Source organism: Dreissena polymorpha, chromosome 11 (genome assembly GCF_020536995.1).
Source record: "Dreissena polymorpha isolate Duluth1 chromosome 11, UMN_Dpol_1.0, whole genome shotgun sequence".
Taxonomy (NCBI): domain Eukaryota; kingdom Metazoa; phylum Mollusca; class Bivalvia; order Myida; family Dreissenidae; genus Dreissena; species Dreissena polymorpha.
The window spans coordinates 78,165,396-78,182,808 of record NC_068365.1 but is presented as its reverse complement, the minus strand read 5'-3'; the positions used below and the strand labels follow the sequence as shown (position 1 = coordinate 78,182,808).

The 17,413-nt window shown below is 38.0% G+C and overlaps 1 protein-coding gene across 1 annotated transcript in view; it reads right to left on the bottom strand.

The window, feature by feature from the left end:
• Positions 1-15,709, bottom strand: part of LOC127849960 (uncharacterized) — a 57,208-nt gene extending 41,499 nt beyond the window's left edge. Inside the window, exons 1-15 of the mRNA XM_052382700.1 lie at positions 15,487-15,709; positions 14,883-15,017; positions 13,044-13,268; positions 12,190-12,321; positions 11,528-11,695; positions 10,141-10,263; positions 9,422-9,593; positions 8,222-8,397; positions 7,426-7,614; positions 6,329-6,550; positions 5,094-5,114; positions 2,895-3,142; positions 2,049-2,269; positions 1,258-1,478; positions 610-756 (exon numbers count right to left, since the gene is read on the bottom strand). Of these exons, the coding sequence (XP_052238660.1) occupies positions 610-756; positions 1,258-1,478; positions 2,049-2,269; positions 2,895-3,142; positions 5,094-5,114; positions 6,329-6,550; positions 7,426-7,614; positions 8,222-8,397; positions 9,422-9,593; positions 10,141-10,263; positions 11,528-11,695; positions 12,190-12,321; positions 13,044-13,268; positions 14,883-15,017; positions 15,487-15,583 (2,497 nt within the window). The 5' untranslated portion in view covers positions 15,584-15,709. The remainder of the gene's footprint in view (positions 1-609; positions 757-1,257; positions 1,479-2,048; positions 2,270-2,894; positions 3,143-5,093; positions 5,115-6,328; positions 6,551-7,425; positions 7,615-8,221; positions 8,398-9,421; positions 9,594-10,140; positions 10,264-11,527; positions 11,696-12,189; positions 12,322-13,043; positions 13,269-14,882; positions 15,018-15,486) is intronic.
• Positions 15,710-17,413: the final 1,704 nt, after the last annotated feature.

Below are 17,413 nucleotides of genomic sequence, written 5' to 3'. Positions count from 1 at the left end.
GGATCCAAGGATGACACTTTCGGCCTAGACTGGATCCAAGGATGACACTTTCGGCCTAGACTGGATCCATGGATGACACTTTCAGCCTAGACTGGATCCAAGGCTGACACTTTCGGCATAGACTGGATCCAAGGAGGACACTTTCGGCCTAGACTGGATCCAAGGATGACACTTTTGGCCTAGACTGGATCCAAGGATGACACTTTCGGCATAGACTGGATTCAAGGATGACACTTTCGGCCTAGACTGGATCCATGGATGACACTTTCAGCCTAGACTGGATCCAAGGATGACACTTTTGGCCTAGGCTGGATCCAAGGATGACACTTTGGGCATAGACTGGATCCAAGGATGACACTTTCGGCCTAGACTGGATCCATGGATGACACTTTCAGCCTAGACTGGATTTTCGTTAAGAAGATACTTAATAAAAAAAATCAATAAGATCATTTATTGTTGTCCCCAAGTAGCCTATATGGACTTCACCTGCTAATCTGAGATTACACTTTACACACATGGATTAAGCCAAGTATTCCTAGAATGCAATTCATATGTTGATATTTGCATTATAATAAAATCTGGTTGTTATCACAGAGCCTTATTTCTCACCATCCGGCAGAGTATTTCCGGTGCCCTCACAGTACATTCCCACAGAGCAGTCCGTACAGTCAGATGCCTGGTCCTGTCCTGTGTCATTGTTGAATGTTCCTGGTGGACAGGGCACAGGGTTGGGGTCACCAAACACGCAGTAGTGACCTTGAAACATAGGCAGCAGAGTAACAAAAGCACTGGCGCAAATGCATAATTATCCATCTTTCCTGCTGTCAGCTTGCTATAATGTTTTGAATCTTTCATTGATATTTAAATGATTATAACTTCGTTCCTAAAGACTTTTTAACTCCTGTTTTGATTGACAGAATTTTAAAAGGTTGATTAACAGCTGTATGTTTATTTACTGATAAAGACCCTAAGCCCACCCAATCCATTTGCAATCTTATTCTAGGTCTTAAAATAACGTAGTTATGTATGAAGTTTTTAAAGTCAACATTAAAAAAGTGTAATTGAGCTAAACTCATACTTCTAATTTTAGCTGGAACCATTTTTCTATTTTTAGTAACTGTGACCTTGACCCTTACCTACAATCCCAATAAAGCTTTGATAAAAAAATGTATCATTGCTTGCGGCTTCACGAATATTCTCAAAATCCAAAATAATTTCTCCAGAGCTACACCTGAGCCATCGGGCCCTCTCACTCACCTGTCATGCAGCGCTCTGGGACTGTCATGTTGCTATAGAGACACATGTATCCAGCGGGGCAGACTGTGCAGTTGTCCTGGCCAAGGGAGGCCTGATATGTGCCTGGGGGACAGGCTTCTTCCTGGGTGGTTCCTGCCTCGCAGAAGTGACCCCGTGGGCAGATATAGCCTGTCACGCCGTCCGTTGGGTTGGGCGTGCTACTGCCTTCCAAGCATACATAGCTGGGAACAAAACAAGAGAGGCACTAATTAAAGAGATTAATGGGTATTGATTAAATAGAGACCGTTTTAACAAGTGCACATTTAACTTTTAACAGATGCTTAATTTTATATAAACTTTTGGGGTTCCATATGTTCAAAATAGACAGAGAAAAAACATTCTGGACTATAACACATTAAACAATATAAAACTTCTCCATATTTTAAAGCTAAAAATAAACCAAGTACTCTAAATATAGCAACATAGATTAAAGTATCTATACTACAATTACTTACACATAAAAACATAATTCATAAACAAGATTCATTTCTGTTTAAATTCTAAATTAACCCTTTCAGCGCTTGAACCGAATTTTAAAGGCCTTTGCAAACAGTTTGGATCCAGATGAGACGCCACAGAATGTGGCATCTCATCAGGATCCAAACTGTTTGCTATTCTGATAGTATTCTTTGGAAAAAAACGAAGAAAATGCTTATTTTAGAAATTTAGCAGACGACATTTTAGCAGATGACAAATTTCCCAGCATGCAAAGGGTTAAGCAGCAGAATCTAAGTAAACAGCTGGTTTCTTACCCTGGATCACAAGCTGGCATAGTGGAGTTCTTGATATTGGCCTGTACGAAGCAGTAGTGTCCTGGCAGGCAGGGGAGACAATCCTCGACCTGTGTGACCCCTGTACTCCTTGAGAATGTGCCGATAGGGCAAGGCTCAGGGTAGTCCGAACCCTCAGGGCAGAAGTATCCAACGGGGCAAATGTCGTTACCTGTGAAGCTGGTGTTGTCATTGGGGTCAACCTGCAATGGCATTAAAATATGCAATGACTGGTAAAACAATATTTTTTGTTATAAAAGGTTTTTTTAACATAAAAGTTAAGTAATATCATGTATGTTTTCAGTTTTACTATGTGTTTATTTAAACACTTACTGGTAATTGATATATAATGATATTGTAAGATATTGTTAAAAAATATTTTCCAACAACTGCCTGATTTAAACATATTTAAACATGTACTCAGAAGTGCTAAAATCACACCCATTCTAGCACATTATTATGAGGACTTGCTCACAGATTGTTTAATTATTTAAAAAAATTCTTGATATTATTATTATTTTAGATTTTTTTTAATATTATAGTATTGTTCGCACATACATTTCAGTGACATTTTTCATAAATATTAAAGTCTGTTTTAGAACAACATAAAAATTTAACATATGAGCACAGGCTTCTCAGGAACCAGACTTTCTGCTTTAATGTTGTTTTTTTGTTTCAATGAAGTCTCTTTTCAACTTAATGTTGTGGCCTTGATTAGCATGTGCGGACTGCAGAGGCCAATCTGGGACGAAACTTTACCAACATGCATTAAACCCTGTTTTCCCAGAATGTGGTTCATGTATTCATAGCTGTAGATAATCTATTTACCTTATGATTGACAGGTGAGGCTTCTTCAGCAGCCCCAGTGCAGTAGTATCCGGCACTGCAGTTGGCCGTGGGCGCGATCTGCCCGGCGGTACCGCAGTACATGCCCGGAGTGCAGTCTCTGCAGTTAGCCTGCGCCTGGTAGTTGAGGGCGTCTCCGTAGGTTCCCACTGCGCACGGGGTGGGCAGGCTGGAGCCTAGGGGGCAGTAGTGGCCCATTGTGCAGTTGGCAGGGGTGGTTATGGCAAGACCTGTGTAGGGACATCATGGATGTTTTGATTTTAATGTTATCATAGTTTGCAACCATGGCCTATCCTACATGTTTGATATAAGAGAAAATAGTCCCTTAAAATATACTACTGGTATTTTTGTAAAGTATATTAAATCAAATTCATGAATTATAAAAAATACGCAATATTTCTACACAAAATGTAATTTAAAATGACTGTATAAAGATGACATTAAGTATAGACATGGGTAAACAATTCATATGGACATGCTCGGTTACAGCAGAGACAGTGGATTAAGTTAAGAATGATATACTCATGTGACAAGCTGACAAAAATGGCGTGGGTAATGGGTATGCATCATTAAAGCACAGATCTACATAAGCTGCTCCACACGAATTATTCCGATTCTGTCTGTATCAGCTCCTACCAACATGCATATCTGGTCAGTACCGGTTGTAATGCTCTCTGCTAATAAGTCATGCAAGGTTTTTGTGGTATCATAAGCAGACAGTGTAGCTCCAGACCAGACTGCTCGATGCCCCTTCTTGTCTGGAGCTACTCTGGCTGCATAGGGCACAAGACACAGGATGCAGCTCAAATGTAAATTTTGCTGTTTCGTACACAGATGACAAATGGCTGCTGAAGGATTTATATTTTTCGTTATATTCTCAGATTACGAAGAAGCTTATTTCAGTTATTCTTTAACATTGTCACAATTATATAATGAATTATAATATTTTGTAATGAACCATGGAAAATCAACAACGGTTTTTGCAAAAGATTTTCAGTTGATATACAATTTTGCTGCTTTAGACAAGGTCTTAATTTCTAAATTACAAGATACAGAAACATACAATATTCAATCCTAAAGATGACCAATAATAAAAATGATGATTTGTAATTACAACACATACAAACCCATTACAATTATGTTATCAAAACTATATGATATCCATTTTGGGTTCTGCACTTAAATAAGATCCAAGTAAAAATGAAAATTCATGGTTAAAGTGTTGTGCGCCATTTAATTTAAACCATTTTATTAACTGAAATTTATTCATAGCATATTTATATACAAGTATTTTGATTATAATCTGAATGCATGCACATTATTATGTTACAAACAGCAATTTTATTCAACATGGAAAAGCAACAAAATACACACACATTGTAGAAAAAAGTTTACTTAATTCACAACAAATGTTCCGTTAATTTAGGTATCAAATCTCATGGCTGTTACAATAATGAAAAAGTATGTTTGTCTCATATTTTCTTCACACTTCTACACACAGCCAAACAAAACCCAGAAAGGTGAAACACATTTGAATACTTACAATTCGTTTTAAAAGACACTTTGCACCAAACATTTTTAAAGTGCATTTTAAAGTTGCATCATTTCTAATTTGAAAAGAATTTTTTTTAACAAACGAAAAACGTTTTTGTTTGTAAGAAATGTTTTTAATTATGTTTGTGAATGAAAACCATTGATGTGAATATAATCCATACTTAGCAGAACTCTTTGTACAAACAAGAACTCTTTGTACAAACATAGATTTATTACGTCAAGGTGATCATTGGTTAATGTGGGTATATAATATATAGATAAATAATCACCAAATCTTTATTATTTGACCACTTTCAGTGCTTTTTTAATTTGGTCCGTAAGACATCCATCGCAATTTATTTAAAAAAGTTCAATTCTTTGAAAATGAAGTGGGGATTTAAAGCAGTGGATATGATTGGTTATCTCAACAAAACCAATTGGCTTTCTGCATTAAATTTCAAATATAATTTGAAGAATAGAAATCCTTATTTTATGCAAACTTATTCTACCATGTGTGTGTGGAGACAATAAACAATAATGGTTAGTGTTTTTTTTTCACAATATTCAGTGAAATGTATCAACAAGGAAAAGGTGAATATCAAGCATTTAGGGAGACATGCTGACAATATGTTACAATACACCATTTACCATTGCATGTTGTCTGACCCCCTGAAAATTATATCAACTCATGTAAAGTCAAGAATAATTCAGTGAATATCCACCTTTGTAGCAAATCAGGTGTCTTCATTGTAACTGCTATCACCTTCAATGTAGGCCTGTTAATGTCTATATATGAGGGGAGTCATATGTGATCCACACTATGTTACAACATTGTTTATTGTACGCAAATAAGTATGGGTATCACATGTTAATGACAGTCAATGTTATTCCATCCAATACGGTTGTGATACATTTGGGTTTCTCATTATAGAACTAAACATCACCAAACAGCACTAAATAAATTGAACAATTGTATCATTCCTTAAAATATTTCAATTTAATTGTTCATATATTTCAAGACTGGAAAATGACATTATTTTATTCAATAACATTTAAAAAATTTAAATCTATTATTTTGTAACCTTAAAGGAGGCAATTGATCAGTAGGTGGTTAATTGAAATCATCATACTCAGTAATCTTGCATATGCTATCATAAACAAATCAGTTTGAATGCAGGGTCTGTCCCAGAACTCAAGAGTGCTCACTCTGCATGGTCATTCACAACCATGCCCCTATGTGTGCTTTAATTCATACATCCACTGACCATGAGTATACTTACATAAAGGGCATCTTTATTTTGACAAATAAAATTCTGATGATATTTTTTTCTTTATACTTGAAACATCCATGTTGTTTTTGCCACATGTGTTTAGAATGAGAATTTTTTTAAGTGGTATTATGATTATAATATATATTGACAAACAATTATAAGAAATAAGAAAAATTCTAAGACGTAGCAGAAAACTACAAAATGTATGCTTAGTAATAAGTGTATTAACATAATAAATATATATAAATGTTAAATTTTTGTAGACAAAACTGTTGTTAATATTTTGTTTTCACATTTCAACTAAATTTTTCAGATATATATATTCCATAAATGTATATATATATAAATAAAAATGTAATTATATTTGTTATCTTAAACAAACATTAACATAGTCTCCTTGAATAAATGCTAGTTTGGTTGAACAAAGAATCTATAAACTAATTAGACTACGACTACACTGTTGTTCTAAAATATAATCATTATTATATCATTATAATAAATTATCATAATTAAAGTATAAAAATGTCAATATTTTAAATGTTAGCTAACGTTTTGTTCCTATTACTCTTAATATAAGAATGCAATTAAAAATCAACAACACAAAAATCTCACCTGAAGCAAGGTTACAATAAAATCCAGGGTCACAGATCTCGCAAACTGATTGGCCAGAATTTGGCTGGTAGGTTCCATTTGGACAGAACACAGGGATGGTAACTCCCTCCTCGCAGTAATGGCCTGGCCAGCATTCTAGACCCAAGGGGGTGATTGAACTCTGACCTCCAGGGCAGTAGTAGCCGGGTGCACATAGACCACTTTCAGCAGTCAGTCCAGTTCCTGGAGAATAAGGTTTCAATGAGGCATGTTCTAGGAAAACTGGGCTTAATGCATGTGCATAAAGTGTTAGGCTCAAATGGTAAAACTTAAAGTACAAGATTTATCAGGTTATCATATACAAATTATAAAGTCTACTGTTGTTGCAAATATCAAGCTTTCAATACATCCAAACAACGCTTCAGAATTCACAGTCTTTGTTTCATGCGAAAACTCAGCTTAAAATGTACCACCACACTCTGCTAGCAAACAAAAACTGCCACATCTGTAGGAGAAGTATGCTAATTATCAGCTTAAAATGTACCACCACACTCTGCTAGCAAACAAAAACTGCCACATCTGTAGGAGAAGTATGCTAATTATCACAGAAAAACTGCCACATCTGTAGGAGAAGTATGCTAATTATCACAGAAAACTGCCACATCTGTAGGAGAAGTATGCTAATTATCACAGAAAACTGCCACATCTGTAGGAGAAGTATGCTTATTATCACAGAAAACTGCCACATCTGTAGGAGAAGTATGCTAATTATCACAGAAACTGCCACATCTGTAGGAGAAGTATGCTAATTATCACAGAAAACTGCCACATCTGTAGAAGTATGCTAGTTATCACTGAAAACTGCCACATCTGTAGGAGAAGTATGCTAATTATCACAGAAAACTTCTTGAACCTTGCTCTGGGAAAACTTGACATAATGCCTGTGCTTAAAGAGTCGTCCCAGATAAGCCTGTGCAGTCTGCACAGGCTAATTGTGGATGACACTTCCTGCTTTTGTCGAATTTTTGGTTAAAAGAAAGTCTCCTCTTAGCAAAAATCCAATTAAGGTGGAAAGTGTAACCCTGATATGCCTGTGCGGAAAAAATTAAATTCCTTACCATTGCAATAATATCCGGCAGTGCAGTTGTTACAGTCAAGCAGCTCCTCGTTGTACTGCTGGTTGGAGAAGGTGCCCGCAGGGCAGCGGATGGGCTGCAGGCCTACCAGGCAGTAGTGACCCACAGGACACGGGTGCTGGGTGGGCGTGGCACTGGCGTTGTTGCAGTAGTAACCAGCAGAGCAGTTACCTGAATGTTGGGTACAACAACAGCAGAAGATCAATTTTATTATATTTACATGATTTATTTTCTTATTTATGATCAAATGTCAAATTATTTTACAAAAATGAAAGTTATCAAGCAAAAGTTGGGTTAAGAAACAAATAAATATCAACTCAATGCACTAAAGGTCATTATGTAACTACATTAAATTGAAGTATGTCAAATTTGTTTAACAGACAATATAATGATTATATTTATTGCATTGCAATGGAAAAATAAATGTTTGCATTGTTAAAATATCCTTTATTTAATTATTTGAAACACCACTTAAGTGTTTATTTGATGAGGATGGAACAAGTTAGACCAGAAAAATATCTTAACCTTTTCCCACTCGGAGTCAAAGTGAAAATGTGCAAACAGCATAAAACTAGAACAGACTGCGAGTTACTCACAGTCTGTTCAGGTTTATTGCCCTTTGCTGCTCATCAGTAACTTAGGGCTATAAATGATGCCTTAAAAACTTGAATCTAATAACATAGGTCTTTAATTATAATTTTACTTTCTTATGGACTACAAATACATAAAAATACCTATTTAAGAGGTAAAGGGTTAAAACAGTAGGTTCCCGTAATACCTGTGGGCAATGGAAGGCCTGGTGTCTCACAATACATGCCCTTGTCACAAGCAATCGGTTTAGAGGATCCCTGGGGGCAGTAGTAGCCCATAGGACAGATGCCGCCAGTAGACATCAGGAAGTCTGGACACACGCAGTCCCAGGTGGGCGCGCAAGTGTCATTGGAGTAGAGGCCACTGGAATAAGTGAAGCATGTGACAATGGTTGGTTAAAAACAAATTGAGTTGCGTTCTGAGAAAATGGGCATAATGCATGTGCATAAAGTGTCGTCCAAGATTAGCCTGTGCAGTCCGCACAGGCTAATCAGGGATGACACTTTCCGCTTATGACATTTTTCTTTTAAATGAAGTCTCTTCTTAGCAAAAACCCAATTTAGGCAGAAAGTGTCGTTCCTGATTTGCCTGTGCGACTCAAATAGAATAAGCATGATTAAGATAACATATAAGGTTATTTGATTGGAAGCACAGCTGTGTTAGTAGGATTTCTTCCTTAAGGCATTCACTTACAGACCAATTATACTCTTATACCATGTATTGCTTCATAAAATTTCAAAAAGGGTCAGAATTGGATACAAGTCATATCCTTAAAGTAAAAATAAATGAAGACATATATTGTTGAAAAACAGAAGAATACAAAATAATGATATGATGATAAACATTTTGTTTTTAAACAGTATTTCAGTTGAGTCATGGCGGCCAGTTATACAACCAAACCTCTCATTATTTTCAGAGCAAGCAAATCCGAGCTAAGCTTTGGACCCATGCCAAAGTACACAAAGTTACTAAGTTACTTATAGTACCTGCCCTAATTGAAGCTGAGGCATAGGGGAGAATGTCCACTGAAATAATTTCAATGATGTAAAGATTAACCAATACGTAAAGTAAAGCATAAAAAAGAGATGTGTTCGTCAGAAACACAATGCACCCTACCGCGCCGCTTTGAAATATTTTATAATTATTTTTTTACCTTTGACCTTGAAGGATAACCTTGACCTTGAACTTCCACCACTCAAAATGTGCAGCTTCATAAGATACACATGCATGCCAAATATCAAGTTGCTATCTTCTATATTGCAAAAGTTATGGCCAATGTTAAAGGTTTTTTCTTCTTTTTCGGATGGACCGACAGACTGACATACTGACAACAGTTCAACTGCTATATGCCACCCTACCGGGGGCATAAAAAGGCATGATAATTTACCTAGCACCACCTCCGCTAGATGCGAGGTTACCGGAGTCATAAGGCCGGGCGCTGAAAGCTGCTCCTGCGCACCAGAACCCTTCATCGCACTGGCCGTCTGGGACGGTGTTTCCTGTTCCCTCACAATAGTAACCTGGCGGGCAGTCAATACAAGCGGTCTCGTTGGTGGAACCTGTGGAATAAAGGTAATAATATTCATGACCATTTTTTGAATGCATATATTTGTAGTATAGGAAAAACCTAAACGGCTATTAAGTTGACTAAGATTTTGTTTGTGCATATGATTCATGATATGATATCATCAATATTTTAGTTGGAACTTTGTGTTTCTATTTTATTTGATTGGAGTTTAAAAAAATAAGATATACATCCCGACAGTACATTATGATCTTCATTCAAAAATAAGTCAATGCAGCTTAATGTCTGCAAGCTAGTTGCCTATTTTTTTTCTCTCAAGATTTATGAGTCAAATTACTTGTTAGTTTACTCATTAAACTTAATATTTGACTCAGTAATAAAAGCTAATATATAAATTAATACTTCTTTGTACAATAGAAAAGATAGTTCATGTAAATAATTAAGTAACATAAATACTAATATATCTGATAATACACATACTAAATTGGAAAAAACTGAATATTCTTGAAAATACTCCTGTAATCTAAATGCTTGATGCCAACATGCATGCAATCCTCATCAAGCATATCTTATGCCTGTACCTGTGACATTGTTGTAAGTGCCCATAGGACATGGGAACTCCAGTGCCATGGTGGTTCCTTGCGGGCAATAGTGGCCTGTGGGGCACACCACTGGGTTGATTGTGGCATTCACACAGTATGAGCCTGGAAGTATCAGTTATACATTGATTCACATTGTAATGATAAGTCAAAGTATATATACTTGTCAACAAAATAACAGAAGACAAATTCTTTTTTAAGACTACCATTAATGAATTTGAAAATCTTTTCCCATAAATTGTCTTTCTAGATTTCGTAAGCTACCATAAAAACTTTTTCATGGGAATAGTTAATATTCCTTCAATAATCCTGAATTATTTTATTTCCTATTAATAAAACGAATCATAACAAAGATGTTAAGATGAAAATTTAGACATTAACAAATGAACACCTCGGTAAAGTGTCATCCAAGATTAGGGTGTGAAGTCTGCACAGGCTTATCAGGGAAAACACTTTCCACTTAAACTAGATTTTTGGTTAACTCTTTCAGTGCTGAAACCGAATTTTTCAAGGCCTTTGTAAACAGTTTGGATCCAGATGAGACGCCACAAAACGTGGCGTCTTATCAGGTTTAACTGTTTGCTATTCTGATAGTATTTTTTGAAGAAAAAAAATAAACAAGGGACAAAATTGTCACAAAACCAGGTTTTCATTGTAAAAAAAAAATCTGATAAAGGGAGAAAACTCAAACTGAACTTTTGAAATGAACAAAAAAAATTAACCCCCTTTGTAAGTTTTTTTTTTTTTTTAAATCTATTTTCAGTCGTGGCGACCTTGACATTGGAGATATTGACGTGATTCTTTCGTGCGACACACCGTCCCATGATGGTGAACAAATGTGCCAAATGATTTTAAAATCTCACAATGAATGACATAGTTATGGCCAGGACAAGCTAATTTATGGCCATTTTTGACCTTTGAACTCAAAGTGTGACCTTGACCTTGGAGATATCGACGTAATTATTTCGCGCGACACACCGTCCAATGATGGTGAACAAATGTGCCAAATGATTTTAAAATCTGACAATGAACGACATAGTTATGGCCTGGACAAGCTTGTTCCGCCCGCCCGCCAGCCCGCCAGCCAGCCAGCCCGCCAGCCAGCCAGCCAGCCCGCCCGCATTCGCCAATCTAATAACCAGTTTTTTCCTTCGGAAAACCTGGTTAAAAATGCTAATTTTAGAAATTCAGCAGACGACAAGAAACTTTCTTGAAACAAAAAATTCCATAAAAGCGGAAAGTGACGTCCCTGATTACTTTACTGGCTAATCTGGGAAAACACTTTAATAACATGCCTTAAGCCCAGTTTTCCCAAAACCCAACTCATGTCTACATGGCTACACATATGACCACAGCTAATCAGGTTTACCTGGAGGGCAAGGCAGGCATGTCTGGGATCCTCTGGCAGGCGAATATGTTCCAGGCTTGCAGAAGCTGAAGTACCCGGAGCTATATGGGCACTCAGCTCCCGGGGGACAGATGTCTCCGGTTCCTGTGTGCAGTCCGGTACTCACCACAGGAACACTCAGGCTCACACCTAGTGATTGGGATGACACAGGGAATATCAGTAACGTTTAAGCGGCTTCATGCAAAAATGGGTCTTATGCTTTCTTAGGAAAATGTAATTACGCAGTCTGGTTAGGAGCAACGCAGTCCCCTATAAAGTTTTTGGGACTTCATAAGTGGACAGGGCAACTCCTGACCAGGCTGTGCAGATGCACAGGCTGGGCTGGAGCTACTCATATGGCATAAGACACATTTTTGCAAGATGCAGGTCATGTAATGCCTTGTGTCAGATAAATTGTATCTATGAAATTAATCTGTCTTAAAGAAGAGACTGTCTTTATACTTTTTAAGTACCGGTATATCAGCAACTTTGTATAAATATTACATTAAAGTTAACATTTCAAGTAAAATTCGCTTTACAACCATTTTTGGAAACATTGATTATTTTATAAGTATAACTATCATCATATCAATTGTGCTAATAAAGTCAGAAAGGCCTAAAATTCCATGAGCTGTGTTGTATACCAATGGTGCAGAAGTATCCAGCAGAGCAGTTTCCAGCAGGTTGTGTGAGACCCGTGGTGTCACAATAGGTGCCTGTGCTGCATGGCGTACATTCTGTGGAGTTAGCCAGACCCTCACTGTGGCCATATGTGCCTGGCAAATGGAATGACAACATGATTTCATACATCTTAGGTGAGAAGAACATTTTGTTATAGACAAGTTTGATAGTGATTATTAAGACACAATAATGAACAAGCAAATTCGTTGAATTGATATCCCCCGCCAATATGCTTCTGGACACAAAAGGGTGTTATTTGACACTCAAAAAAGCATTTTTTCAAGATACAATGGGCAATAACTCTGTTATTACAAGATTTTGTACAACGCCATTTGGCATGCATCATCCTCTTACACATATATATACTCATACCAAGTTTCAATGAAATCCGCCAAAGAACTTCCAAGATATGGCTCTGGACGGACGGACGAAAAGACGGACGGACAACGCCCAAAACAATATCCCTCCGCCAATGGCGGGGTATAATAAATAAATGATGCTCACCATGTGACGTTCTATAGGGGTTACAAATGTCAGCATATTTACTTGTTTTGATAAACATCTTTAACCTTACTTGTATGAATAAAATAAGTGGCATTATATTATTGATGTTGCAAATGAGAATCAATATGATTTAGACTAGTACTTTATCAAAGGCAGTCAACGACGATTGTTGCCAAACCTTGTCAATTAAACTATTAGGATATCAAAAAAGGAGAACAAAATGAATTGCTTACCTATTTGGCGATTGAAATATAAAAAAATTGAACAACTTTGTCCCGATCCAATGACAAAATATTTGTAATAAGTTGCTAACCAATTGGGCATGGTTGAGTGGTCAGGCCGGTACCCTGTGGACAATACTGGCCCTGGGAGCAGGGAACCACACTGGAGCCGCCCACGCACTGGAATCCTGCGGGGCACACTGCGCAGGCTGCCTGGCCTGTCACATTCGTGTAGGTACCCGGCAAACACATCACAGGGCTTGGGGAACCCACAGGACAGTGGGAACCGATCGGACAGATGTTACCCGTGGTGCCATCTGGGTAAATGTTGTGAAAAGGTTCAGAAGGTTAATCATTCATGACTGCATTATCCAAATGAAGAAACAGGTTTAAATTTTACTACGAACACAGTGCACTAACTCAAATGTTACAAGCACATTATTAGCATGACATAGGACAAATTTATTCCAAATATGTGTTGTTGAAAGTCATTCCAAATAGTAATTTTGAAAAAATCTCATTTTGTTTGACACTGCCATAAACAAGCATCAACAACCCCATATGTCCACTGCCATAAACAAGCATCAACAACCCATATGTCCACTGCCATAAACAAGCATCAACAACCCCATATGTCCACAGCCATAAACAAGCATCAACAACCCCATATGTCCACAGCCATAAACAAGCATCAACAACCCCATATGTCCACTGCCATAAACAAGCATCAACAACCCCATATGTCCACTGCCATAAACAAGCATCAACAACCCCATATGTCCACTGCCATAAACAAGCATCAACAACCCCATATGTTCACAGCCATAAACAAGCTTCAACAACCCCATATGTCCACAGCCATAAACAAGCATCAACCACCCCATATGTCCACAGCCATAACAAGCATCAACAACCCCATATGTCCACTGCCATAACAAGCATCAACAACCCCATATGTCCACAGCCATAAACAAGCATCAACAACCCCATATGTCCACTGCTATAAACAAGCATCAACAACCCATATGTCCACAGCCATAAACAAGCATCAACAAACCCATATGTCCACAGCCATAAACAAGCATCAACAACCCCATATGTCCACAGCCATAAACAAGCATCAACAACCCCATATGTCCACAGCCATAAACAAGCATCAACAACCCCATATGTCCACTGCCATAAACAAGCATCAACATCCCCATATGTCCACAGCCATAAACAAGCATCAACACCCCATATGTCCACTGCCATAAAAACAGCATCAACAACCCCATATGTCCACAGCCATAAACAAGCATCAACAACCCCATATGTCCACCAAATCACTACCGATAGGGTAACCCTCTACGCCTTTCAGTAGTTTATGTTTGAGTTAATTCCCAAAACTTTTTACAATCTTTTAAAAACTTACTCTGTAAAAACACATGGTTTAACCCTTTCAGTGCGGGAACCGAATTTTAAAAGCCTTTGCAAACAGTTTAGATCCAGATGAGACGCCACAGAACGTGGCATCTCATCAGGATCTAAACTGTTGCTATTCTGATAGTATTTTTGAAAAAAAATCGAAGAAAATGCTTAATATTTTAGAAATTCAGCAGACGACATTTTAGCAGACGACAAATTTCCCAGCATGAAAAGAGTTAATGCATGTGGGTAAAGTGTTGTCTCAGACTAGATGTTCAGTTGCAGGATAATCAGTGACATTTTTTGAGTAGACTGGATGTTGTTTAAAAGATACTTTCTTTCAACTAAAAATTCCATAAAAACGGCAAGTGTCTTCCTGATAAGTCTGTGTGGAATGCACAGGCTAATCTGGGACGGTACTTTACACTAATGCAATGACCCTGTTTTTTTCAGAGCAAGGGTCAATTCTTTCGTAAACACGCTTGATGGCCATTAATCTGTGACTCCACTGGGCGCAGACTTGCCTGTAGGGTTGCTCTCCTGGGCTTTCAGTGTGCAATAGTAGCCTGCACTGCAGTTCCCTGTGATAGAGTCGTTACCCGAGGTGTAGCAGTACTGGCCGGCAGGGCAGTCCACACAGTCCATCAGAGACTGCTTGCCTGCGAGTACAGAACAGGAATTTTAATGTTTGTTTTGAATTTTGTTTGAAAAAATAATTTTTAAGACAGAGTTTTGTATGGAAAATATCAGGACACAGCAAATCATTTTAAAAATAAAGCTATAATTGAATGATTTGAATACAAAAACTGTTTAAAAAACATTTAAAATTAAAACACAAACTTCAGAAAATCCAAACAATTTTCTAAAAATGATCAAAAATATACAAATTATATAACAAGTTCAAATTAATATGGAAATTAAAATCTTGCTTTCTTCAAGCATCATTAGCAACATTTTCCCCTGAGAAAGAGGTAACTACTGCACTGATGTAATACATCTCGTATCCTTAGGGGGCTAATCTCAAATTTGTATCCATCAAGTGCTACAAAATATTACATCATAAGACAAAAAATGTGTAGAAGCAAAAAGCAAAAGCATATCAAGGTTGTAGCTAAAAATATTCTGCACCTTCCTCAGAATTGTACGTGCCACGGGGGCATGGGGTTGTGCGGAGTCCCTTGTTCACAATAATGTCCCTTGGGCATTTAGCCATAGGCCTGGCCATCCGGAGCAGCCTCTGTAGAGGCCAGCTCGCAGTAGTGGCCTGCCGTACAGTTTGCGTGGGGTTCAAGCAGCCCTGGGGTAGGAGCAGTAGGTGCCAGGGTCACAGGGCGTGCATTGTGTAGTTTTTCAGGCCGTTTGGTGCTGTATGTGCCTGCTGGACAGTCCTCAGCTGTCAACAGAATTGTAACAATAGTGAATGAGGAATGCAGGTACTTAGACAGTACCAATAAGTTCAAATTAGGAGCATTAACTCAACCTTTAGACAGAATTGGCAGTATTAAGTAAATTTCTCACACAAATGCTGAATAAACAATTTTTTTGTTGTGCTGCAATTAGCATTTAAACACCTATTGAATCTGATGATTCATGATTTTCCTGATACACTTTTCATTTGAATTTACAAGAATTTTGATAATCATGAAGCATGCCTTAAATTGTTTTATGTTCAGGTCCTTAAATATTGTGAAAAGTTATGCAACTGCAAGGTCATTGTTCAGATTTCTTCAACATACGTATGAAGGTTCCTCTGGGCAATAGTGGCCGGGGTCGCAGATTCTTCCATGGCTACCATCAGTGGGGGTAGGAGTTGAGGCCCTGAGATGCAAATGTAGCCCGCAGCACAGAGCCTTCAGGGGCAGGGCAGTTAGCCTGGGGTTTGGCAATAGTGGCTGAATGTGCAGTCTGAACAGTCATCTGGAATGTTAAGAATCCTAGGTTGTTAAAATGTATATGTAACTAAAAAATGGCAACTTAGATTTTCATAAAAAAACACAAGCTTATTTTTAGTATTTTGCATTAGTCAAATTTTTCCTTTTTAAGAAACACATGCGCAAGGCATGTACAAAAGGGTCTACAAATATATTTATTGGATAGCTGACATACTTTGAATCAATCTGAAGGATTCATAAAACACTGTTTCTACTAACCTGCAACTCATTCTCAGGAGAGGCACTGATTTTCCCGGTGGACAGGGTGGGAAAACTTGAATCCTGTACCACCCGGGCAGTAGTAGTGACGGGAGGACAAACCAGTGGATAAATTATACCAGTATCATTGGGTCCAACAGAGTACCGAAGGGGTCGCAGTAGTAAGCGTGAAGTGCAATTCTTGCATACAGCCTGCTCAATTTGGTCTTGGTATTAACCTCTCGCACATTTATTGGCACTGCAGTACGGTGGGGCAGTACGTCCCCAGGGGGCAGGGGTTCAGAGGGGTCCTCAATGGCCTGACCCCCAGGGCAGTAAAAGCCTTCCTTGCAGGGTCCAGTCACGTGTTGAGGCCAGGAGACACGCCGTAAGACCCTGTGTGAAAATGTCATAGAATAACTGACTGTTTGCAACATATCTGGTGATTTGTGTTACATTAATAACAGGACTGTGTTGAGGACAACATTCATTGATCATTTAGGCATCTGTTTCAATAGTGACAATAGTTTCAATATTAGCATTTCCCACACAAAAATCCTTTTTTCTTTTATATTTTCAATTTGTGGACAATCAAATGCAAATCTTACCAGTGCATCGTCAAGGATAACAGTGAAGAAATATTTTCATTGAAATGATTGGCATCATTGTTGAAATATTTGAAATACCAGTACGTAATCACTCACCCGCAGTGCAGTTCTGGCAGTCTGACACCTGTGTGAGCCCCGTGGAGTTGGAGTAGTGCCGCGAAGGGCGGTTGGGCTGTGGGAGCCTCGGAACAGTAGTAGCCCACGGGGACATATCGTGTTACTGGGTTAGGTCAAAGTCCCCACCAGGGCCATAGTATCCAGCATCACAGTCACTGTAATCGAAGTTTATAAAACTAAATACATTATCTTGTTATCTTA